The 25,925-nt window shown below is 36.9% G+C and overlaps 2 protein-coding genes across 4 annotated transcripts; one reads left to right on the forward strand and one right to left on the reverse strand.

The window, feature by feature from the left end:
* Nucleotides 1–1,686: 1,686 nt before the first annotated feature.
* On the forward strand, nucleotides 1,687–3,670 carry LOC105382618 (formylglycine-generating enzyme). The gene is made up of 4 exons (XM_011552532.3): nucleotides 1,687–2,350; nucleotides 2,449–2,620; nucleotides 2,942–3,101; nucleotides 3,464–3,670. The coding sequence occupies exons 1-4, from the start codon at nucleotides 1,822–1,824 to the stop codon at nucleotides 3,602–3,604; spliced, it is 1,002 nt and encodes a 333-aa protein (XP_011550834.3). The 5' UTR covers nucleotides 1,687–1,821; the 3' UTR covers nucleotides 3,605–3,670.
* Nucleotides 3,671–4,310: 640 nt separating this feature from the next.
* Nucleotides 4,311–24,053, reverse strand: LOC105382588 (elongation of very long chain fatty acids protein AAEL008004). 3 transcript variants are annotated; one of them, XM_048628910.1, is made up of 10 exons: nucleotides 23,890–24,053; nucleotides 11,936–11,985; nucleotides 11,085–11,151; nucleotides 10,101–10,183; nucleotides 9,902–10,009; nucleotides 9,357–9,437; nucleotides 7,869–7,925; nucleotides 7,428–7,670; nucleotides 6,900–7,055; nucleotides 4,311–5,558 (listed from the first exon to the last, which is right to left on the reverse strand). In XM_048628910.1, exons 3-10 carry the CDS (start codon nucleotides 11,140–11,142, stop codon nucleotides 5,415–5,417), a joined length of 930 nt encoding a protein of 309 aa, XP_048484867.1. In that variant the 5' UTR covers nucleotides 11,143–11,151; nucleotides 11,936–11,985; nucleotides 23,890–24,053; the 3' UTR covers nucleotides 4,311–5,414. The 3 variants fall into 3 exon arrangements, with proteins under 3 accessions (XP_048484867.1, XP_011550803.1, XP_011550819.3); XM_011552501.3 differs by lacking the exon at nucleotides 9,357–9,437 and adding an exon at nucleotides 8,743–8,826 and having other exon boundaries at nucleotides 23,890–24,052; XM_011552517.3 differs by lacking the exons at nucleotides 9,357–9,437; nucleotides 11,936–11,985; nucleotides 23,890–24,053 and adding exons at nucleotides 8,743–8,826; nucleotides 11,232–11,419.
* Between the last annotated feature and the right edge of the window lie 1,872 nt (nucleotides 24,054–25,925).

Below are 25,925 nucleotides of genomic sequence, written 5' to 3' on the forward strand. Positions count from 1 at the left end.
ATTATATTATTTTTCAGAGCGGTGGTAGCTCAGTCATCCGAAGCGCTCGCTTCTCACGCCAGAGATGCGGGTTCGAATCCCGGAGCTGAAATGTACCAATTAGTTCTTTTCTGAATTTAAGTACTTATAGTGAAACTATAAAGTCCTGAAATTAATGTTTGAGGAACTAAAATTTTCAGGAGCCTGGCACCATTAGAAAAGAAACATAAAAGTCATAACAATTGTTTATGTCAACAGGCGGTTGGCTGTTTTTTTGAATTTTCTTATTAATTATAAGGATAATCTAGATAAAAGCAACAATTTACGCTTGGTTGCAATTAGGAAGATGAAGAAAAATATTCGTAGTCAAGCTAGTGAAGTTATTTATCGAGTTTTTATACAATGTTTAGCGGAACATCAAGCTGGACACATTTTGTCGAATTTGGAGGATGTTTACGCTTGTACAGCGTGTATGACGGGTATGTAGCATTGTACAAATTGTAATAACTCATTTTTTATTAGTACCAACGCTTCATTTATCGATAAACCTAGGTTTAGAGCCCAAGTCGAACATTGTTTACATACTCGTACCACTGATTGTAGGTTTCATCTGGTTTCAGTTGAGTCAAACCTTAATATTTTGATACTTGAAGATATATTTTTTGTTTACTTACTAAATTCACATTGTGTGAATTTGGGGGGCATTGTGTAACTCAAAAAGATTTTTTATTTTATTTTATAGTTATATCCGACCAGCGTGCCAAAGAGGGCAAAATATGGAATATTTCTAACTCCTGGAAGAAACAGAAAACTGGCCGTCCAAAAAGAGAAATTGATGTCTTTACTATGTGTGCCCTTCGCCTTCGTCAACAGATCCAGTTTTTTTATACAGTTGTAATAACGTTATCTAAATAAATATTTATTGGTTTCACTATTATAGCCTGCATATTAACACCTTCTAGCTTGTATAAGAGCTTTTTAGTGGATGGTAATTTGTTTTTAAAATACATAAATAGGTAGGAAAATTTCAAGTATCAAAGTCAGTTATATTTCGCTATATAGGGTTGCTACATGAAAGATAGCAGTGCCCTCATTTAATTTCAGGACTTTATAGTTTCACTGTACAATGTATACCATCGCTCTTACGGTGAAGGAAAATATCGTGAGGAAACCTGCTTATCTAGATTTAGCACATCTAGATATATTGTGAACCCACCAACCGTGGACCAGCGTGGTGGGAAATGGTCCAAGCTTAGGAAGGCAGTTTACACCTTGGGGATATGCACAAAGGTTCCATTCGAGAGAGCCAGGTGCAGGTACTAACACCCCCACAGAGAATAGAACAGAATAGAATAGAATATTTTTCTAACTGTGACCACGCCAGCTATTTACGAGTATCTACGATATGTTATTTTTTTGTCCAACCCCTTAATTTGCTCTTAGAAAAATATGACCCATAAATATGGATCGTTGGATCGTAGATCGTACAATGATGTAGGTACTTATAACTTTTTTTTATTAACAAACGCCTCATTGATCGAAAATATCCGGCACAGGTTGGTAACACCACAGTAAACCAATATATTTTATGGTAACACTGCTGCACTGCACGCACGTCATTTGAACTGTCACTTACAACAACAAACATAAAATAATGTCAATGTCAAGTTGATGTCAAGACGTCACGTCATGTCACCAACCACAAACACAAATGTTTTGTGTTGGTTGTGTGTTGGACTGTTGCAATTTTACCGGTCGTATTTTAACATTTTAATGGACTATTATAAACAAGCTGTGTCATGTATTCGTGTGAAATAGACGAATGTAATTAGTGGGATCATTATGTATCCTAATATTTTGTACTTATTTGTTCTTTTTCATATAAATCAAGCGGTAATCGCAGACAGTGGCTGTGCCTGCGGAGCTAATCGCGATGATAACGAAAAGAAAAGTTTTGTAAGTTCTATACTTAATGAGGAATCCTGTTCTCTTGGCAATAAGATGAAGGACGAAGCTACAAATAAAATATTAAATGATAAAATGGTACTTGTTCCTAGTGGTGAATATCAAGTAGGCACAGATGATGTTATTTTGGAAGCTGATAACGAAGGCCCGAAAAGACTGGTAAAACTTGAAAGTTTCTACTTAGACCAATTTGAAGTCTCAAACCGAAATTTTGCCGAGTTTGTTGAAGCTACTCACTATAAAACTGAGGCAGAAATTTTTGGAGATAGTTTTGTGTTTTCCTTGTTCCTCAATAATACATTTAAAGAGCAGTTGAGAGATTTTCGTGTCGCCCAAGTTCCCTGGTGGTACAAAGTCACTGGATCTAATTGGAGACACCCGTATGGTCCTGACTCTGATATAATAGGTTTGTTCCACCTTATCATACACTCATTCATGCATTTGTTAAAATACTCTGCCAATTACTATACTTAATATATTGATGTGTTGTGTTTTATTTCACAGATATGATGGACCACCCAGTAACGCACATATCCTGGAATGATGCTAAAGCATACTGCACATGGCGGGAGGCTCGGTTGCCCACGGAGGCTGAGTGGGAGGCAGCCTGCCGCGGTGGCCACCGAGGCACAACCTACCCCTGGGGTGACAAGTTGTTCCCAGATCGGAAATATATGTAAGGTGTTGTCTAATAAATTGAAATAAAGTCTAAAGTCTATTAAAGTCATATTAATTAATGCTTTAAATAAATTGGAATATACAAAAGAATTATAAGTCTGCTGCACTGCTGCTTAATGCTGCTATTCATTGTAATCTTTTCACATGTCCATGGTGACAAACCCAAGACCAGTCCAGTGTTTACTGTGTATGGTGTGAGAAGAATACATTTTAATTATATACTGCATGTATGGGTGGCACCAGGCCTGCAGTACCCATATCACCAAATTCAGGCACACATGAGAAACCCAGATTTTAATTTAAGTTTTATATTTTTCAGGGCAAATATTTGGCAAGGTACATTTCCCAGCCATAACTCAGCCAAAGATGGATTCATTGGTACATGTCCAGTAGATGAATTCCTTCAAAATGATTTCAATTTGTACAACATTGTTGGCAATGTCTGGGAGTGGGTTGAGGATTCTTGGTCAGATAAAACTGTAAGTTATTTAAATATTGGATTTTCCAACATTGCACAGTGACTATCTGTTTTCAAAAGTGTACTAAATAAAACCCTTATGCCAGCCACACACACTCCAGCCCACCAGAGAGGTCTTCTTAGCAAAATCCAAAATTAATTCTTTCAGGTGAACCACCAGAGTCCCATACACACACAGCAAATGTTTGCAAGCATACATGCAGATGTAGACCTCTTAGGTATTCCGTAGCGTTTATGGCCCACTATAACTTGCTGGTCGGGCTCAGCCTATAAATATTTATCACCCCAGCCATTACTACTACTAAGTGGGAGCACTATCCTACAATTTTAGGCGCCAATAGAATGACCCTTTTTTACTTTCAGCCCAAAGAGAAAGTGAAGAAAGGAGGTTCGTACCTGTGCCACAGCTCGTACTGCTTCCGGTACCGCTGCTCGGCGCGCTTCCACAACACTGAGGACAGCTCCGCCGGGAACCTCGGCTTCCGGTGCGCCAAGACGGCGTAGAAGTCTCTCCTGCCTCGACCACAATACACATTCCGACTTTCGGGTAGTGATAGAATTCATCAGTGAAAAATTTACACATTATTTTGTCGCACGACAGCCGACTTCAAAGGGTGGGTAAAGTTGTCCCAAGTTGTGAGTTAATGTACCCAAAGAGGAAAAAATCACTGCGTTATAAATGTACCATATACAAGTGAGCCAGAATATTAATTTGCATTTAAATGCTAAAATAGCAATGATAACATGGAATATTTTTTGTTATTGTATATACTTGTATAGCATAACTTTTTAATATTTTATTTGAGGGTAATCGATACAAAGTACTTAATTTAGTTGTAATAAACCTCGCAAGTTAAGTTTTAATTGTTCAATTCAAATCTGGATGGGATTAAATATTTTGATCATGTTAGATACATTTATACTTATGTACTGTACCTATGAATTTGATGCAGAATTTATATTTATACACCTATGTAAATAAATGTTTATGATAAAATGCTAATTGTTTCAATTCAGGCCCCGCGGCACAGCTCCGTTATCGACATCGATAAACTCGTTTAATGCGCGTTCTTCCAATCTCAGCGCCGTATTTATCGCGAATTGCAATAAGGTGACGTTTATCTACATCGTTAACGGACTCGTGCGGCGGGTACAGAAGATGAAAGCTAATGTAAGTAGGCAGGAAAGATCTAGAAGAAAAAGACCAAAAAAAATTACACTTATAATTTATTTGCATTATTTTGTATAAAAATTACAATAGGTTCATAAACTGAGTCCAAAATGAAAAATATCTACAAAATGCTAAGTTCTAGGCTCTGTACTCTGTCAAAAAAGGCAGAGCATTTTGTTCAAAAAGTTTGACGTGGCGAAGCGCAGCCACAGAGGCCGGTGGTTCCAAGTTTTGTACAAATTCAGGAAGGATACTTCATGGTCACCGTATTATTACCTTACGGAAGACCAAAACAAGGAAGAAATATTGCGATGAAATTGCCCAGTGGCGCCTCAACCATACAAACTGAGAATTCCTGATCATAAATAAAAACTAAATTAAAACAAAACAATAAATAACCAACACAACCACATAATAGTTTTTACTTTATATTAACTACAACTGAATAGAGCAGTCGATTTGAGTGTCATCAATTTCATTATCGTCAATAAATACAATTTAGGTATAATTGTATTTTTTGTAGCCGTATATCCGTTGTTAGTCCGGTCGATCGAACTACGCAACTTATACTTGGTCCATACTTCAAATAAAATTCAAGGAAATAACAATCTAGTGAGAAAGAAGTAGAATTAGATAAGGAGAAATTAAGAATTCCTAATATACAAATATTCCTCATTATAGAGGAGAATTTAACATGGCTACAACAACCATCTCTTAGAATAATTATCTGCCATTACACGATATAATATTGCAACGTAACTGGCAAGGTACTGAATAATTGTTAAAATTAATACATAAAGATAAAGAAGCACCTTGTTCAGTATAAATAAGTATTATGACTGTATCTCCTGTTCAGAGGCTGTCTAAGCATTAACGCTAACCTAATAAAAGTACAAAACGCTATGCGATCACAAATCTAGCTATATTTTTGTTATTCTTCTTTAATAATATCGTTTTTAAAATTACAAATAAAATTTACACCGTTGACACCGCCTAACTGTATGTACACTAGATAAAAATCACATTTAACGCTAACAGCTGGTGTAGGCCGCCTCACTAGCCGACGATTGTCCGGGGGTTAAACATGGCGCCGTGAGCCGGCTATGAATCACAGACTGAGGAATGGCTGGCGGGGCGGGGCGGTCAGTTGCCGGCGGGCAGCACGGTGCGGGCGCGCGCGGGCCCGTGGCCGTTGCTGAAGCCGTTCTTCACTGACCCGTTCTTGTAGAGGACCTCGGGCTCCACGGCCGTGGCCTCGATGCTCGGCGCCGGTGAGCGCGCGCGGACCTGGGGAACGTAGGTTTCATTAGAATTGGACAAACTAATGCTTGTGCTAATTAAACAATGGCGGAGGGATTTGATTCTATAGTTCTGGGATAAAGCTAAAATTTCACGTAGGAATGGAATACTGTTCTTTGTAGTCATTGGTGGCTCGTCTATAAACATATTTTTATTATTTTTGTTTCTATGCTACTACTACAGACTATCGATCGTTAATACCTACAGTCTGTCATTACCAGATGATTAGTCGAATCGTAGGTATGTAAAATCTAATTATCAACCCACGACAACGTATAAGTACCTATAAAAGAAGTTTTTAATTCCGATGAAGTTACGCTATAAACTTCCCATGTTTAAGTTTATAACAATGACAGTTTACAGTAACATTAAAGTAATTACCAACAGTTATGAATGTTATGATTGGTATTTTCCGAGATACAAAAAATGGTCATCGTGAATAATTCGTCACTCATTTTATAGTCACTAAATACGAGATACAAAAAATATATAATTCGGGGTTAAAAATTACCTACTAACACAATGCAATGATGACCTTAGAGACTCATGTTGGTCTACGATTTATAATAATCAATAAATCGCGATCAATTCTAAATATCTACTTGGTTTTTTTTATCAAACCATTCAAAGCCATTTGGGTTCAGTGACTTTATTTGAGTATTCTATTAACAGACATACTCTAGAGACACACGTATTCTAATAGAATAAATCAATTGCAAAACAGCGGATAATTTTCCATTTTTGCTTGACAAAATTATGTAAAACATTGTGCTAAAATGATTACATTTCTCACTTTACTGTGATAAATTGTAGACTTATGACTTGATTCATGCATTTAGCGTCGATGTTATAAAATGGATTGTATAATTCTAGAAGACTAGTGTAAAAAATGTACGAATGAAATGGTGTTAAAAATAATCCACTGTTTTATCTTATCCGGTCTAAATTAATCTACAATTAATTTTACAAAAAAGTATGTTATGTGCGTAGTAATATTCAAAACAATTTTAACACAGATAAAGATGATAAAATAAAAAAGTTTAATCAATTAGTGCACTTCATAGATCTTATCTCAAAGCAAATGCGCCAGAGACCTTATCCTACATTTTAACCTTACTACGGAAAGCATATACACTCACGACTCACGAGCAATAATAAAGCTCCACTCACTAAACTCCGAGACGAAATGGCCCTAATTGTTTAAAAAATTTATAAAAAGTTTGAACACAATATTTACGTTTTTAGCTAGTTTATGAGATGTGACTAGAACTTTTGCATCGCTCGTGAGGCGTGTGTTACTACTACATAAGGGCTGCAAAGTATAAATACCTTAGGCTTAGCCTTGTAGGACTGGTTGTAGAAGTCCTTGAACAGGAAGAAGAACATGACGGCGTGCATGCCGATCCACCAGACGAAGGCGCGCGGGTAGTCGCACTCGATGAACAGCAGCTGGAACGCGTGCACCATGATGCCGATGAATTGCACCTGCAGGCAGAAAGGGGGTGATTAGGGAAGGGTAAACATGTGGGGTGCCTTACATAGGGCTTCTGACCCCAAAAAGGGCAGAGTCTGTAATATGGGTGACGTAAAAGTGTGTGTTTTATGCAAACACAACTGCATGCTCATCACATTCGTTTTTTGTGCTGAGTGGGAATAGAACCCGCGGGCCAGATAACACATTCTTGTAAATGTATGTGTTGTTTCTGTGTGTGTTAAAAAAAAAAAAATTAAAAAAAAATACATACATAGTTAACGATAATTTAAAATTATTGGCGACCAATAAGATTATAACAATGTCTCAGTCATACCACTTGATAAACATAAAAACAACACAAAAAAACAATTCTTCCAACTCACCATCTGCAGAGTGGTCAAGTATTTCTTCCACCACAGATACGGCCTCATGTGGGGGCCCATCGCGGCCAACATGTAGTAGGAGTACATGATGATGTGCACGAACGTGTTAAGAAGCCCGAAGAAGGTGGAGTGGCCCCCCGGAGTGAACTTGACCCCGAACCAGACGGACATGGGCATGACCCCGTGGTGGATCACGTGCAGGGTCGACACATGGTCGAACTTCTTTCTTAGCACAAAGAAGAACTGTGGAGCGGAAAGAGAGGTTTTATTTTAGTGGGTTATATGTGTAGTGGTACGTGGAAATAGAAATTTGAGGCCTTGTAGTAAAGTATATTTCTGCATTACCTTTTTACCTTTTTATGACTATAACAGAGGGGTAACTCATGGGACTATTGTATAAATTATATCCTATACATATGTATTTTATGTTGACAAACTTACCGTGTCGAAGAATTCTGTGAACTTGGAGAAATAGTACCACCAGCAGGCGTGTACCATCTGAAATTAGAGTCAATGTGTCAAGTCTATGACGAGAACATAACAATGTAGCCCCTGGGCTTAGTTTCCGAAATATTCATTTGAATCATTCTTTTACTTTTACGTAAGGCAAATTAAGTGGTACTATGAAATTATTATTATTTATTACAAAAATTTCAATATAGGGTTTAAGTTAAAATTGTTTACGTACTTATTTATGTAGGTATTCTTAAATACTAAAAAACATGCTGCATGCACTACAAAAATATTCGTAAATAAATATCCGATAGCAAATTTCTGCCGATTTCCTAAATAGTAGGTAGTTAAATAAATGTATATAATAGAAGGAAAATAATATATATTTTCTTCGTCTGACGTTAAATATGAAAATATGCCATCTGATATTCAATTACTTACAAGTAAAATGAGATGAAGCGTGAAATAGGTGCAGGTAAAATTTAAAGAATAAGGGTTATTTCAGGTTTCTGAAAGATGCAGATATTTACAAGATGTTTAAATCTTGAATGGATATGAAAACTACAATGGTGCGTGCATGCTCAATGTCTACAATAAATTTCAATTACGTATGTGCAACTTAACACTAGGTGAGTCATATATTACATTATTTACAAGGTACAGACAGGTATTGGGAGAGCTAAAGAAGAGGAAAATGTTATCCACTACTCACTATAACATCTAATTAAAAAACCATTACGGGATCAGTTAAGAATTAAATCGGGAAACACACAAAAACAGTGAATCTAGTAAGGATGTGGGGTGGGTTGAAGTGGTCAAGTCCAAGCGGGAAGTAAGATATTGGGTAGAATAAATAAATCACCCTCATGGTCTCTGGATGTTTGGAGTTGTCGACTGGCTGACACTGAAAGTTATACCTGCCTGTAAACCAGCCTGCCGCACCGATCTGAAACAATTGCCGACACCAAACCCTGCTTTACTTGTATTTACATATGGATGCAGCCGTCAATGAGTATTTCATCATCGAATTAATTGATCACTCCACCTTAAAGCATGTGATATTTCTCGCAAAAACTCACCTCTCAGCCGGGGGGTCACTCTATATGACGAAAACCAAGTTGTGGAGCGCTTCTGCGCGTTAAACGTGCCGATTGCACGAAAGCTCTCGTTCGTTCGTATTTCGTCAGTATAGAGTAACCCTCCAGACCCAGTGCGTCGTCACGCAACTAGCCGCGGGTCGCATAGTGCGGTGACGCGCACGGTCTGACCGGCTATAGGTACATTTGACTTAAAATATCACACACTTACCAGTAAAATCTGAAAGTGTCAATTAAGAACTGAGTAACGGTTGATGTTACCTCTGCCCTGAAATATTGTTGTATGTACAGTTGAAATCATAATGTTTATATACAATGAGGATATGGTTAGTTGTTGATTTAATCCACCGTATAGGTAGCTGGTTTTTTCTAGACTTACTCTAGTGGCAATAGGACTGTCTGAATAGTCCACAGGTTGGCACCTAAAGCTGTAATGACGCAGCCAGCCTCCCATCAAACTCTATGCATGGCATTGTAAAAAGTTGCTTTATTTATTGTTATCAAGGATTATTGTAATGGTAGTCTCTAATCTGTTAGTTTTTGTTTCGGGATATGCACATTACAGATTGAGTAAGTACATGACAAACTAGAAAAATTACATAGGAAAATTGTTCAAGTTTTGTGGATTGAACTTTACCTGGACAGATGAGCGACCACCATTATTGATGCGGAACATAAACACATAACATAAAAATCATATAGGCTATTCTAGGCTACGGAAAAAAACTCATGCTAGTAAAATGACAAGGGGCACTTTTTTCAAGAGTTTTTTTTTAAGTGTGAACATAACTAATCAATTTGGCATTATTGGTAAAACATTATCAAATATTGAACATTATATACCTGAATCAGTAAAAGTTAAAATGTAATTAAGGGTAGTAATGGTGAAATGTGTAGAGAGGATTATTTAGACAGTGAACTTACCTCATAAAAGAGCCATGTGCTGAATATTACTTGGAAGGCGTTGTATGCTATTAAAACATTTTTTAATTCATAAGGTTTCCTATTTTCCATAAACCGTGGTCCTAAAACCTGCAACAAGTTTATGTATATTATTTAATATGCATATTGAATTGTGTAGTGAGAGAAATATAATAGATAGGAATTAAAAAGGATATATTACCTTGACTAGATATACATAACTTAAACATATTAGTAATGTGGGGAAGGGTGAACTCATCAGGAACCACGGGTTGGTCCTGGGATCTGGAAAAAGAATAAAAACTTTCATTAATAAGTAATAGAAACGCTTTGTAAGCTATCTGCACAATAGATTTCCCTTAAGTTATTTTACTAAGGTGTTGCATTCATTTAAATCAGATTTATTATTAGTTTTAAATTGACTATTATTACATGGTTTGTTTTAATATTAGACATAGACAAGTCACAGGTGATAGCTAGACAAGATCTAAATCAGTATACATTTTAAGAATCATGTGTAAATGTTTTGTATATAGATCTAATGACTAACTTTATATTTCATATGGGATTAGTAATAAATTACTGTTATGAAATAGCATGTCTGTTGCATGATGTTTGGACTAAATTAGCAACACCCTATACACATTTTAGCTGTTTAATAGGTCGTCTAAAAATAATCTGTTGGAGACAGCTGGAGCCAAGTATCTATCCCAGACAGAAACAAGATTATCCATGGAATAACTACTAAATATAGCTTTTTATGATAAATTTTATTCCAAAATCCTAATAATGTTGTACTTCTGTAAGTAGGAACAGTAGTTTTAAAGCTATCTTGATGTTATTAATACCTTAATAAGAATGATTGATTTTACATTACACAAGATTGGGTGTAAGTTTATCAGTCATGCATGGGAATAATATAGGTATAATTTTTCAAAGAATATTTTTTTTGTAAGTTTATAACCTATATGTGACACACCTACCATGTGAGTTGAGGCTGGCAAGGCAAAGCAAAATAGGATTAGAGTATAAATTTAAAAATAAAATACGTATAAACATACGAATTACAACGCATAAAACATTCTCTAACAGTTTTTACAAAATTATGGAGGTACTTTTGTTTACACCAATCGGCGGCTAGCACAACCCACCCCCTGAAAGTTCAATAAACTCTTAAAATACTCACCCCCATATTTATCCATAAATCCATGGAAGTTGTCTATTAATTGTAATACTAGTGCCATTGTGTGTATCTGCAATGAAGAAAGGGAATATCATTTAGTAAACTGCTTAAATTAATCATTACCTCAAGGCGGGATTGGTTAGCGGTTACCTTATAGGTCGAACAAGATTACATTACACTATCATTTCGTCGTTAAATATAAATTTACACCAGTTAAATATGTTACATTAAAATTATTGCACGTATAACTTAATCTCACTAAATTACAAACTATTAATTATAAATCTAATGAATAAAACTTCCTCCACTCCTATTCTTTACAAACTGACATTAAAATTAAAATTAGTGACAGTGACAGCTGGCTGGAATGAAACTGACAAACAAAAGACGAAAAACTCGACTGCTTAGTTTATGGTTTTATTATTATTCTGAGTTTCGTTCCAAGGTTCAGAAGAAGAGCAAAATGAAATATAAATTAAAGCTAGGCTCGAACTGAAAATGTAATTTAAATACATACGAAAGTATAATCTAAAAGGATACTAATGAAAGTTTTGTCGTTATTATTTTTTACCTTAAGAACTAGTGACTAATAATAATAAATATTTTTTTTTTTTTAAATCTCGTTTATTTAAAGAGGCTTTATTCTCATATGAGAATATGTCAGCCTCATCGTAACTTAAATTAAAATTTTACACACTAAATAAACATAATAAATATGTAAAGCGCCATCTACCGTTGAGTAGCGTCATAATATTTCATATTCTCGTTTTCCAACGGGATAATGGCCTTCCCATCCCTGCGGGCTGTGAACTTATAGTGCCTAACTAATTTTTGCATGGTCAAGGATAACTTACTTGTTACGTAGTATCCGAAGCAATTGTGACTAAAATTTTGCTGCTCCAATCTGAAACCAATAGAAATACATGATTAATTTTTAACTAACTAATAACTTTAATAAGTCGTGCGGTGGAGTGGGTACGTAGGTACTTATACTTAGCGTAGATATGGCTGGGTACCTCATGGTATTGCTGTCAATATATAATTTATATCGACCTAAACATTGGATATCAAACCTATACCATTGGGCTAGCATAAAACAATTAAATAGTCGTAATTGTTTACTCAATATATATAATAATGATTTGTGAAACTGTCTAATACGTACTTACGTATTAGATACGAAAAAACCTAAAAAGTTTTGTAAAAATACGTTTTGTCCATTCTAAAGGGCCTCAAAAGCTTATGAAATGTTGCATTGTAGATATTTTATACGCACCAATGTCCCAACGCAAAACTTTGCACATTTAGCAATCGGTAGGTATATTTTTAATCAACTTTAACCGGAAGTAAATTGTAATGTAGTTTCGAAAATAACTAAACATGCGTACCTTTATGTTGCTTAGAAAATAATAAGGCGACCTCTGCGATTCTACTGGCGCTCACTGAGAGCCGCTTGTAGCGAAATCTAGATGGCTGTTGACGCTTGATCATTGGTATTAAGTACCTTTTTACAGTGGTTATTATTGAATTGCAAAGAATTATACCTGACGCATTATTATTTGACGAAATAAGTAAGTAGGTAGGTAATACCGATGACGCGTCGCGACGACACTGCTAGCAAATAGATATTGTGATGCGATGATTTAAAGGCCGGCTGACCTACAGAAGCAGGTATTCTTGATGACTTGATGAGTTTGTGTATTGTTGACGGTGTCGCAACGGCAACTCGTAGTCATCAATTAGTTTTATACCTACTAGGCTGACTCTTTGTAATCACGTTATTGTTAGCATCTTGATGTGATGGTCATTGCCGCGCATTATCTACCTTTTATTGTGTTGGTACTTAGGAACGAAATTAAATAGATACCGTACGATTATGTTATACCTATAACAAAGAGGAATTTCATTAAGTATTAAAGCTAAAACCACTTAGCGTGGCTGGCACGAAAAAGTTAAGACGAAACATGTACCTAAGTATGCAATGTAAATGTAGGTTAGATCAACTTAGGTATTCGGAAGTAGGCATAAGACCTAGTTTTTGACGAACGTAACACAATTTCTAAGTGGGTCAAGGTCACTTCAGTGGAAGCACAATCAAATTCCTCAGCATCGACATTTTACAAAGAGATCTGCACCATAAATATTTTTAGTTACTGCAGTGTAAAGTACTAACTACATCACATTTGTTATATTTTATAACATCACATTTTTTATATTTTATAACAACACAATTGTTATACTTTATAACAAATGTGTTGTTATTAGTACTTTAATACGTAAGTACTATCTACTCGTTTTACTGCAATTTAGTTACAGCCGATTTGGTTAAGTATGATAGGGAGACCTAGATAGGTACGTACTTACCGATATTAATACAATACAGTTAAATTTTAAATTAAGTCGTAGTGTTATGAAACGTAGGTACCTACATGACTCTCTTTTATATTCTATTATCACTCTTTTTCTAATGTGTTGTCATCAAGCAGTGCAGGAATTTCAGGAATTTCATGATTCCCAGTGTTAAGGTTTATCTTATTCAACGAGAGTTGGCGGGATAAGCTATCCTTTATCTATTTAATACGTGTCTTTTAGGTTATTTGGATTACTTTGCGATAAATGTAACTATTCGAAAATGTGTGTTGAATTTGTCACGTAATGATTAATGATCAATCAGCTTAACTGCTCATCCGTGATTTATTATACATTTTAATCTAATGAACGATATCAAGATTGGTCATGGTCTTATGGTAGATAAGATAAAGGGTTTTTAAGTTCTTTTCTCTCTGTCGTATTTTTTAAGTAGGTAAGTACACGATTCTTTTATTAGATAAAACCGCTTTTAGTGTCTTAAAATTGCAAGTAACTTTGGTGGCTGGAATGTTCTGAAAATATTGAAGCAATTCAATTCACTTGTTAAATGCCTGCTGACGACCATGGCTATAGGTACATATCTGTGAACGTTTAATGTGTAAATACAAATGAATCCGGTAAAAACTCGATTTAATCATCAATGGTTTGTGTGTTGTACGGTAAATCCGGTGTGTTTTTATCAAACGCTGCAGTGATCAAGTGATCGGCTAAAGTGGGTCATTGGCTGCACGTCGGAGAGTGTTATGTAACACTGAACCATGCTGATCTAGCGGCACACGCGCTATTTTATTACGCATTCAAAAACAACCTTTGTTACCATGCAATAGCGTACCTATAGGTATCTTGCAAAAATCCGGACGTTTTTTCATTCTGATTAGGTTTGTTCAGCTGGTTTTAACAATATACATATTTGGCGTACATCCTACGTTGCATGGCGCATCGAATTATGTCGGGCGCGGCACTTTATTACTTAGTGTGTAAAATATTAAGAGCGTTAATATGATAGGTTCGAATGCAGCTCATTAGAAAGTGTGGTTTGTCCTTGCATCTTGCGCGCGATCTGTGCAGTTGCAGCCATGCGGGGAAATAAGCGATGGCGCAAACCAAACTACTCACTTCACTCATTTAGTTAGATACTGTGGTGTCAATGAACTAGTAAATAAAACACGTGGAATGTCCTGAATGCCGCGTAGCTCCTTAATTTTTTATGTGATAGGTGCGTCTAACATTTTTACACGAAACAAATTTTACTACTAAAGTGTTAGTAGTAGTTATGATGAAGTAGATCATTGCTCGCTTCTTCAGCCGGAATGACCAGTCCGACAAGCATAAGTGGCCCAGTAGAGTATGTTTAGTCAGATCAAGACAGACGCGTAATGTGACCTGAGAGGTTCATAACACATCGCCATGTTAGTAAAAAACTAACTGGACACTCCAAACAGACAAAAGATTCGCATTAGCAAACATTATAGCTAGAGGTATATTAAATAGAACGTTGAGAGAATGCTTCCTTATACGTCGACAAAACAATGCATGACCTGAATTCAGTATTTTTTCCTTAGCATCAGCAGGAACCAAATCTGAATTCTAATTAGCTTTAAAAAGTTTTATTGCCCGAAACGGCAGTAATAAATATATTTTAGGGGTTTATAGAAGTGTAATTTAACAAAACCGAATGTTAATTATTATAAATCACACTAATGCCAAACTTAACATACTGCCGGGTTATGCTAAAGGAGCTACGTGGTAAGTATTGGTTCGTGCGTGGGTGAGGGGCTTTGTCAGCCGCCATGGCACCAAAACCAACAGCCGTTCACACACAATTATAAAAATATCCATGAAGGCTACTACAGTAGGTGTCATGTGACCACACTTTATGGATACCTCTACGGCACTATCTGGAGATAATAAAGGTTATTTTAGACTGGCGTGGGAGTGCAGGTGTGTTGGTGATGCATGTCACACAGTACCTCAGCCATCTATCTAATCGCATGGGAATTGGTCGAACGCGGAATTATTCATTCTCTGGCTGCAGTGTTGACTCGGCTAATGGCTACCACTTGTTTAAATACGTAAAACGAAGGCAGGACAAGGAATATCATAGTAAATTATACTGAAAAATTACGTAGACTAGTTTATACGGCACAAGCCAGCCAGCATCAAGCAGTGTGGTGGGTTTTAAGTTGGGGTTGAGACATCTAGTCAGCCACAGTCTACAAATGGGTTACGTTCATGTTTCTTACAAAAGTTTTTATGAGCATCATCAAATTGATTATTAATAATCTTAATCCTTATTTACCTACCTAATTAAAATGACATACGAAGTATTATAGAATCAAGTACTTACATAATATTATACGCAAACTTATCTTTTGATAATGAGATAAAGTGAGTCACAAATAATTCTACTGTATCCAGCCTTGTGTTCGGGAAAGCCCATGCCATTGACATTCAGAAGATGTGTCCGCCCTCGCAAGCTCTGCCGCCACTGTGATCTTAACTATTACAGAATAAGAGTGTCTATTGTCTGCCATAAACTCTTGCTGTCCCACCATTCACTGTCAAGCTAATCATAAATAAAAGATCAGGAGCACCGCCGCTGTCCAGAACAAAGAAGAAAATACCCATTTACGTGTATCTTGACCACATTACTACCTCAAAACTCATATGTAAATATTAACATACGACCACACAGTGCTCAATGGATCATAAAATGTCGTCTCAAGAATCCGTGTTCACTTAACGCTTTTTAGTATCAATGACATCAGCCACTATAGTAATCGGACGGACAACCGTAAAGGTGGTATGTCACAATCAACACATTTAATTATTCTTATCGATTATCTGCAAAAGGTTCCAAGAAAAGCGCAAAAGCCAATAGACTCTATTATGACATGTATTTTACTTTTATGTGTTCAGGATACCTATGATATTGAGTAATATGTTTTATTATGTGGTGTTAAGAGTGTGATTCCCGCATGCACGTCGCAGCGACAGTGACACTGGCGGTGCGTGCCGGCACGCTAACGACCAAATTCCATTTTGTTGAAAATAACTTTCAATGGACAGCATATACAAGAGGAGCGAACGTACGCGAAAGTAGTGGGCTACTCTTGCTAGACGAAAGAAGTTGGAGCTGTCATGCAATTGGTACGTTTACTGCAACGAGATACGGCAGCAGAGAGCTCCGAAACTTCGTGTTCCGTCAAGCAGGAGTAGCCCTCCAACCTCTCTTTCACTAACAATACGTCATCATAGTTTAGTTTGACTATGCTTCAGAACTTAATCGGTTGTAGCTGTAAATACCTACTTATAGGTACAAGTTGTTACTGTTATAGTTATAACGGAAAGTTTAGGACGGATCATAAAATATAATTAGAATAGCACCATATTTAAATAAAATTGGACACCTGGTTAGTGAAGTAAACGGGTTAACACCGTCATCTAGTTAATTTTAGTGACATAATATGGCTGAACTATGGGAAAGAACATGTTATGGTCATCGATTTATGGTTTCCACTTAATTTAAAACAATTTACAAAAGGATCCGCGTTATCTTTGATAGAAATGAATTTTAAAATAAACCTTTGATGAAGAAAAAGACGTTAATTCGTGGGTATGCTAATGCCGATACGATTAACAAAATACAAGTTTACAAAATCAGGTTTTTAAGGATCACGTGGATTAGTCCCGTAAAGAGGAGAGATTTGAATAGTCACGTGTGATGCCACCTGCTGTCCCCTGAACTTGCGAGATATTCACGAGCTGACAGCGCCGGCGAACTCAAAATGAAATTACAGTTACGAAGTGTCTTTTGGTTGGTTGGTTGTACCTTGCATGGCATACACGACTGTATATTTTTTTTGTAATATTACTTACTGCGAAAAGATTTCGATTTCTAACGGTATTATCTAAATTGAATATCCTCTATACTATCCTCTATCCCGTTGAGGAAAATTATAAAGAACCACACTTGATAAAAGCATTTGCTCATCTATTATACAGTACAAATATCCTACAAACGAGGAATACAAATATTTTGTACATAAAATCAATGTTAATGAGTAAATTATACTTCTATATAATTATTAATAATTTTCCTAGAATATCTAGTACACTTTATTTATTAAGTAGTCAGTTTACGCTATTTACATAATTGTAGAATTTAAAAACAAAACATTGCAGGGTATCATTTGTTGTGTTGTGGATTGTTAAGAGCCACGCATGAACTGTTCCATGCGCGTGCGCCGGTGGGCAGTCAGCAATCACTATCACTATAAAATTGGCTTACTTTCAATCTTCATTGTTTAAGCATATCTATTTAATTCCAGGATGAAAATAGTTGTATGGTATAAAGAACGAGTTTCCCGAGAGCATAACTATAATTTATAGAAATAAGCATATCAAAATACAAAAGTTGCATGAATATAGAGACGGATTAGTTGGTCTGTATAGTGGTGTGCCGTGCCGCCTCACACGCGCGGCGTCGTTCATGTCGCCTGTTATTGCGAGCGAGATAATGTTTGTTGTTCGATTGGACGTTACGAAACCTATTGATATTATAACTACCTATTACAGAAACCAAGGACGATGAATGGTCTCGGAATGGGAAAATTACCTATGAATTGCATGTGCAGTGTAGCAACTTGAGGCACAGAGTCCTTGTCTCTGCCAATACGAACATTCGTTTCTGCGTAGGCAAAACTTGTTGCACGGTATTTAAAGCATACTCGTAGAGTTTTTTGCTAGCCAATCTAAATTTGCGTGCGAAATTAGAGCACCATTTAGCATTTTGTGATTTGGTCTACCTAAAATCATATAAATTCCGTCCTCACAAAAGAATCTTAAAATCACAAATTTGTATAATTTAAGTGTATCAATGCTATTCACAGTTGGCCAAAGGTTGGTGGGTAAATACACACGGACAGCCATGTTTGAAGGTGTACTGTGTCCACTATAGCACGCTTGGGTCGTGACTAGGATATTTATCTGCCCGTAGGTCACTGCTTGACCCTGAATCGGTTACAGTGCGGGAGGCGCGGTGGTTTCAAACATCGGTTAACGATATCCTCTCACATGTTTAGCGTAGTATTCCGACGGTGAAGTAATTGTATCTAATCGATCAGACAATGGGTAAGCATACAAATGTTATTAACTTTTGAATTCGCACGCTCGTTGTTTACGCAATGGGCTTTGGTATAGGTAGGTGTATGTCTGAGACCTTATGGCACATTATTAAAAGCCCTATATTATAATACCAATGAATCAGATTTTTATTTGTGCTTAGAGAAAGCTTTCACTAGTGCGCTAATAGTGCTACAAAATTCGTAGCAATTTTGGGCTACGGCTACGGCGTAGCAAACATCCGTAGCGAGAGAAGTTTCAAAATATTATGTTTTATCAATTTATTTCATAGAGCATGAAACTTGTTCGTTACATGGACTTTGACCGACACCATTGTTAGTGTTAATCTGCATTGTAGTTTTGGGATGTAAAGTGCATTTACTGTCGAATGTCAATAGTAGATGAAGCAACACCCGGAGGCGGCACGCGCGACCCTGAACTCAATTCGGATCATTTTGCAATGGCCGCGGGTCACACACGCCGTGCACTATTCGTCCCGTAGCGCAGTTAACGGCTCAACAAAAACAGTCCGTATTAGTATGTTGTAAGGTGTACGCCAGTTAAAATTGGAGGCCAATGTTATGTGAGTGATCTGGTCAAATGTAAACATTTGCAGGCGTTGGTCGACCGCGCGAGGACGGACGTGCCTGCCGCTGTCCTCCTGCAGGGGCACAAGGGGGGCACGAGGGGGCACGCGGGGGGCACCAGTGATGCCACTTTTACAATCTACTGGACATCTTCAGTACGATGAACACGTTTTTGAAAGAATGTTGCTATGCCATTAACTTTATATTCCGAATTTCTGACGAGGATTCCTTCTATTTTAAGCAAACTGGTTTAAATCTAAATTTAGATCTGGTATATTTAACTAACCTAATGTTATGGAATTTTTCGCTAATATTTTGGACCTGTCCGATGTTTCTCTAACAATGTGCTTCTATGTGTAAGAGTGTAATCAATAAATAATTCAATTTAGTTTATGACAACGACGGTGGATTGCTATTTTGTAACGTATCATGTTCCGGTCACGGATATAATTACTAAAATCAATTATTGGCAGCTGTATCAATTATAATATATATATATATATATATATATATATATATATATATATATATATATATATATATATATATATATATATATATATAGTAGGCAACCTTGAATTATATGAATTTTCATCTCAATTTTCTTATACCTTTCATAAAAACCTTGCCGTGACAACCAAAATCATATGTAGTCGCACAACAAAAGTTGTTCAGAATGACGAGCTGACTGAATTACTTTGGCTCAATACACTACATAACACCCTGTAGACATGTGAAATACATAATACTTATACAAATACGGAATAAAATACAAAATTGGCACTAGTCAATTATCGAACGTAGTGTACCGGAGCAACAGTTGCCGGTTGCCGGGGGCTTCGTTACGTCGACCCAAGGCCGCCCCACGGAAGGTCAAGTTTAGTCCGGCAACTCCAACAATTGGAGGTTTGCATAACATCTAGCTGTAATATTGACTGTAGCAGGGGTGACCGGTGACGATGCGGTTTCATCACTAAGATTTTTAGAATTACGTACATAATGGTAATTCGCTAGTTTCCTAAGTTAAAATGAGATCTTCGGTCTAATCCAGTTGGTTAGCCCTGGTCTACAGCTTCAATTTGATAAACTTCCGCATTTTCCGAGTCTTCTGGCATTCGGAACTAGATCTAGTATTTACTTCAGGAAGTCCTTCGGTCGCGACACCCACGGCAACTCATGTTTTGTGAGGTTAAACATTAAATTCATTAATCAATCATAATGTCGAATTAACGTGTCCTTTAAAAAAGGAAGTATAAATATAAACGAAGCCGGAGCAGTTTAAATTTTAAGACTATATTTTTCAGGTGTTAAATTTGAGGTTCCACGTGTTCAATTCATTACTAAAAGTATAAGTGCTAGATTCTTTCATGGATTTTCCTTTCCTAAGATCCTTTATAACTATTAGTACTTAAATGTTAATTTGCGTCATCTCCAGTTAAGAATGTTTATAAATATACTTATCATTATGCTAATGTGAAAATTAATATGTTTCTGAAAATATCGCCAGTTTTTTTTCTTTGACATGTTTATCCGAAACATGTGCTCGCTCTTGGCAAATTCAATTCATTACCCGCGGTAACCTTTAGGTTAATTTACACAAATGAATGTGAATCTGACCCTTGGGTTAAACGATTTTAACAGTAGCAATAGGTACAGGAACGGTAAATGTAAGCAGTTTATAATGCCTAATTGACTATTTGATTTGATTACATGACTTAGCATTTCACTTTTTAAACACACACACATACACTCACGTCTTGTACTAATGTACTCCCTTGCGGGGTAGGCAGAGGTGCATTGCTGCACCCACTTTTCGCCAGAGTGTTATGTTAGTCACAACTCCCAATTTAATAGGGGGCGGGCCTACTGCCATTTTACGGGCACATCCAAGACCCGAGAACAAATATCTGTGTTTAAACAAATATCTGCCCCAGCCAGGAATCGAACCCGGGACCTGCGGCTCAGTAGTCAGGGTCACTACCCACTACGCCATTCGGTCGTCTTTTAAACAGTAACACTTATTAGGTATATAAGCATTTTATTTCCCGAGGGGCCGTTGTTTGCGAGATCAATGATGATTTCAAAAAAGTAATTTATTACTTTATGTTTAGGTAGTGTAAACGACATGCTTTCTTATGGAAAGTTAAGAATATGTGGTCCTAAATTTTCAGCAGCATTACTTTTACACCATTCATAAGAACTGTACTATAATATACTCGATCAGTACGTACTAGGTGGTATTTGAAGACAGTATCTTATCGCAGATTCGAATCGTCTCTTGTAAGTCTGAGCCTTCCCAAACTAAATATTAGAGTATGTAGATAAATTAGGCCAGAACGATGTCGTCAGGCGTAGTAGCTCTGGTTTAAGGCGCCTAGATATATGGAGATAAGAGTATTCTATCGTATTTTATATCTAGTGAGGATCCCTAGTTTTATTTAACCAATTGCTTCCAATATAGGTAGTTATGCGTATCAAAATAGTTAAAGTAAAAGTATGTATGTAGGCCTTAAGTAAGAAATAGTAGGCTTTCTGACTGTAGTAATATTTGGATATGAATTTTCATTGTGTTCTATATCTATAAATGATGTAAACGCACAATTAGTGGTATTCAGGAAACGAAGACTAAAGCAAAATACGAACTTGATCTTCACCTTGTAAATAAACTGGTTAAGATTATTTGTTTGCAAGTCAAACTTTCCGTTTCTAGTTTTGAATATTTATAAGTAAGTAATTTTATTAAGATTAGATCGTATGCCAATAACAAAAGCTTCAAATTACTAGTTTCATACATAGTATAATATTGTAGCAGAGTGACCGGTCGAATATAATGAATTATTACACAAAAAACGCATGTTCCGTTAATTATTGAAGTAGGAAATAATTGGGCTGAGTTGTCCCGCGGGTCGCCAGTAACACTATATATTTCCTCTTCGGAAAAAATACACAAACAAGATCGACTTGACAACTATGTAAATTAACTACCTAGTTAGAATTACATACTTCTACTTCTAATCACAGCATTTGTTTACAGAAGTACCCATATGTGTTTATAACCATAGCATAGAGTATACAGATTCAACTTGATTTCAATCTAGGCTATTTGAAAAACTAGTTTTTTTAACGAATTTTACATCCACTTCTTGTCTAGACCTCTCTTTATGGACTGGTCCATCGAGACCGGCAAATCTTTTGAAGAATTAGGATGGAAGACCCAAATTTTAACAATTTAGTGTTATTAAATACCGTAAAGTAGAAGATTTAGATATTATTTTATTACACTCAGGGTTACCCATGAAGTCAAATAAAACTGCATGGACTTCCACGGCCATTGAGAGCATATAATCTACTGCACTGACATAAACAACGGCGTTATCAAACAAGATTGTACGTTTGACACTGAACGCTTATCACAAGCGGTCGGGTCATAGGCAGTGCACCTGATGCGATGTTCCGGTGGACGGCGGAACTGTGCACTCAGGTATAAGCGGTATAAGTGTGCGTTTCCACTGTGCGAGAATTAATTTCTCCAAGGGTATCATATGGTCAATAGTAACATTAAATTTTTTATACCAGGAAAATGAATTGCGTCTATGGGTCAACATGAGACACATGAACGCATCCTCACCACATGTCTGGTGGGAACGCAGCCTAACGCGCATATGTGTCGAATGGAGCGAGGTCTGATAGCAGGAATGTTAATCTGATGCGAGCGGGCCGACCTCACGTCACGCGCCGCGCGCCACGCGCCGGGAATACTAACGTGCGACGAACGCCTTGGTGGATCCTTGGCTTCAAAATCAACCTCCTTTCTGAGCACTACGTTGCGCTCTAGCTAATTAAGCAGAGGTCGCGAGGCGCTGCTACATTTCTCCGAAGTTCAAAGGAGGTTGATTCCGCGCCTCAGGAATGTCCCGGACTCCTTGCGTGTCGCGCATGGTCAACCTATTTGTAGTTGGAGTAGTGTGATCTCGATTGCTGGATGACCTTTGACTCGCCACTTGGTTCTAACAACAAACTACGGATGTTGGCGCCGCGCTAGAGATGATGGTGTAATCTTGCAGATGATACTCATTAGTTCTGCGATTGTGCGGCTATCAAATTGCTTTAAACGTTACAGTGTCATAGGTTTTCGTTATGAAGACCATACATTAAATACTAACTGTCATTAACAATTTCATTAAGCACCTACCCTCTAATTAATATTACTGATAAAAATAGTAGGTCCGATTGTCAAATTCGGTGATGTAACAAAAGGCTGACGTTGATTGAATTACATCCTTTATGAACTATTAACAATTCAGACACTTTTCACGAGATAGTGATGTTATCTGCCGCACGATTTTTCGTGATAGGTGTTATCTTCACACAGTGTAACACATATTGTATACGCATTAGTAACAGAACGTGGGATCGTTGTTGACACAGCATGCTAAAAAATATTAATGTAGTCGCAATGGAAACTTGGATTTGATCTACAACTGGAGCCTGCTTGACGATCCCGCAAAGGCTATCAAGTTAAACCGAGTTCCATTTCCGTTTAAGTTTCCTTCATTCACTTTTAATTTTCTCGCCAGAGTGTGAAATAATGGAAGCCTTGGCGAAGGAGGTAAAGGTAATAGTAGTTTCTGCGGTTAGTACTTAGCGGGCGTCATCGTGTTGCAACCGTCCGCTCTATCTATCACATGATTCACTTGCCGAGGGTTTTATTATTTAAATGAAGTTACCTGGAGGGCGGTGGTGCGGCGCTGGCGTCGCCCGGCGGTGTTGTTGTTGTTGTAGGTTAGCACTGAACACTAGTGATGTCGCGTACAGGTGGGTCAATAATAAGGAGTTCGCGTGGTGTGAGCGCGGGGGGCGGGGCGGGGGGGGGCGCGGTGTGCGCCTGCGCTCGAGCTGCGTGCGGTCAGTACTGGCGGCGCGCGATCATCATCCGCGCTTTTATCACATTGGCAGTTCGCGCACCCTCCGCCGCCGCCGCCGCCGCGCGGGGAGCAGCAGTCGCCGGTCTCATTCACAGACACACGAGCACTCCAAACAAAACAAAAACTGAGATTAGAGAAGTTGTAAAAGGATAGTCAAAATAATCCTAGATAGGGTTCGATCAACAAATATTATTAATTTAGATTTAATTATCGTTTTCAGTAGGTATTAGGTAATATATGTATGTAATTCCACAGAATAATATACAAAACAGATTTTATACTAAATTTCAGTTTTTCAGTAGGATAAAGTACTAAAACCATGAAATATCTAAATAAGGTTACTTAGCACGGAATAGGAAGTTTGTTGATACAACATTCGAATCCGCGTTGTTCGGTTTGAAGCATACGCGAGTCCGTTGTTTTATGGTATGAATATATGAAATAGTGAGATTTCGATTGATAAAATTAAAGCAACTGAAAAAAATACTAATTGATATCTAAAATGAAATCAATATGTTATAAGAGTGACCTGTGTACTAAATAGAAACTCATACTCATCATAACACGCATTTATAAGCGTGCAATACTGGAATAAAAGAAGAATCAAACAAAACCATTGTTTATTGACGACAAAAAACTTTTGTTTAGTTTTTGAGGCTCATGGCAATTTTCTTAAAATTTTTGAGTTTTTAATTTATATGACTTTAAAACTTATAAACTATTCTACTTTCTTTTTATTTAGCAACAAGTTGTAAAAGCTGTGCGTCTGCTATAAAAGCTGCGGCGTTCTAAAACTTTTCCATAAAATAAGGCTTATTATTTTTTATTTTGTTTGTGTCCGCTCGAGCCTCCCTCAGACGTCATCGCATCTCGCTGCGCACACGAAGCTGGGATTTCCACATTAAGTATAACGAGACCTAAATAATACCTTTGGACCCACGACTCAGGTCATCGACATTGAAATAACTCAAAACAACGTTAGGATTAATTTGTTTTGTACTGGACAGGACTATTAATAGATAGATTGGATCGTAGTCATTTAGACCTTCTAAAAACGGTATTCAATACGCAAAAATAGATGCCGAGGCCTGGCTTTTTTATGTTGATTAGTGGGTGCCAAAGCTTTTTCTATATGAATATACCTATAACATATTTTTTTACTTCTTATAGCATATTTTCTGACTTGAATTCGTGAATCACCTCCTAATAATAATAGATATATTACTTAAGTATTTTACCTAGGATATATAAGTTTAATATATGTATTTATTTAAACACATAAATGGTGTGTAGCAGATAGCAAGGACCTCTTATCATTGGTCCGGTTCAATGCTAATGATAATCAAATTATTGCTCGAACTAGTTTTCTTAATTGAATTCCAATCTTTAGAGATATACTTACCTATGGACAGATTTACTTGAAGCAAGTCTTAGTGTAGGCTGCCTTGACCAAATTTAATCAGGAAGGAAGGATATTTTTAGGCAAATTATTACTTAAAATTAGACTAGAAATGCACTGCCTCGACCTAATTCTAAGACTGAGACTAAGACAGGTTCTAAGAATCTTTATTTAACGAGCCTATGTAAGTAAGTACTTGCTTTTTTAATTAATTAATTAATTAATAAATTATTATAAACGTCAAATAATTGAATTATTTCGTCAATTACAGAACGATGAACTCGGTGAACAAGGGCAAGTGTCATGGCGCTCAGCAGGGCAGGGCCTTGTGTTGACGTTGACATGCCCGGGTTTGAATCCCGACAATTCATATGTAGATACTCATAGTACCCACTTGTATCGAGCTACTTATGTTTATTACAACCCTCCTAAAGTCTAT

The sequence above is a fragment of the Plutella xylostella genome, chromosome 22, assembly GCF_932276165.1.
Source record: "Plutella xylostella chromosome 22, ilPluXylo3.1, whole genome shotgun sequence".
NCBI lineage: Eukaryota > Metazoa > Arthropoda > Insecta > Lepidoptera > Plutellidae > Plutella > Plutella xylostella.

Excerpts from the sequence above, each read along its gene's own strand:
- LOC105382618 (XM_011552532.3), top strand. The coding sequence starts at position 1,822 with ATGTATCCTAATATTTTGTACTTATTTGTTCTTTTTCATATAAATCAA. Across the intron at positions 2,351-2,448 it reads TCCTGACTCTGATATAATAG|ATATGATGGACCACCCAGTA; the intron begins GTTTGTTCCACC and ends TTTATTTCACAG. Across the intron at positions 3,102-3,463 it reads ATTCTTGGTCAGATAAAACT|CCCAAAGAGAAAGTGAAGAA; the intron begins GTAAGTTATTTA and ends TTTTACTTTCAG.
- LOC105382588 (XM_011552501.3), bottom strand. The coding sequence starts at position 11,142 with ATGGCACTAGTATTACAATTAATAGACAACTTCCATGGATTTATGGAT. Across the intron at positions 7,671-7,868 it reads TCACAGAATTCTTCGACACG|TTCTTCTTTGTGCTAAGAAA; the intron begins GTAAGTTTGTCA and ends TCCGCTCCACAG. Across the intron at positions 7,056-7,427 it reads ACTTGACCACTCTGCAGATG|GTGCAATTCATCGGCATCAT; the intron begins GTGAGTTGGAAG and ends TTCTGCCTGCAG.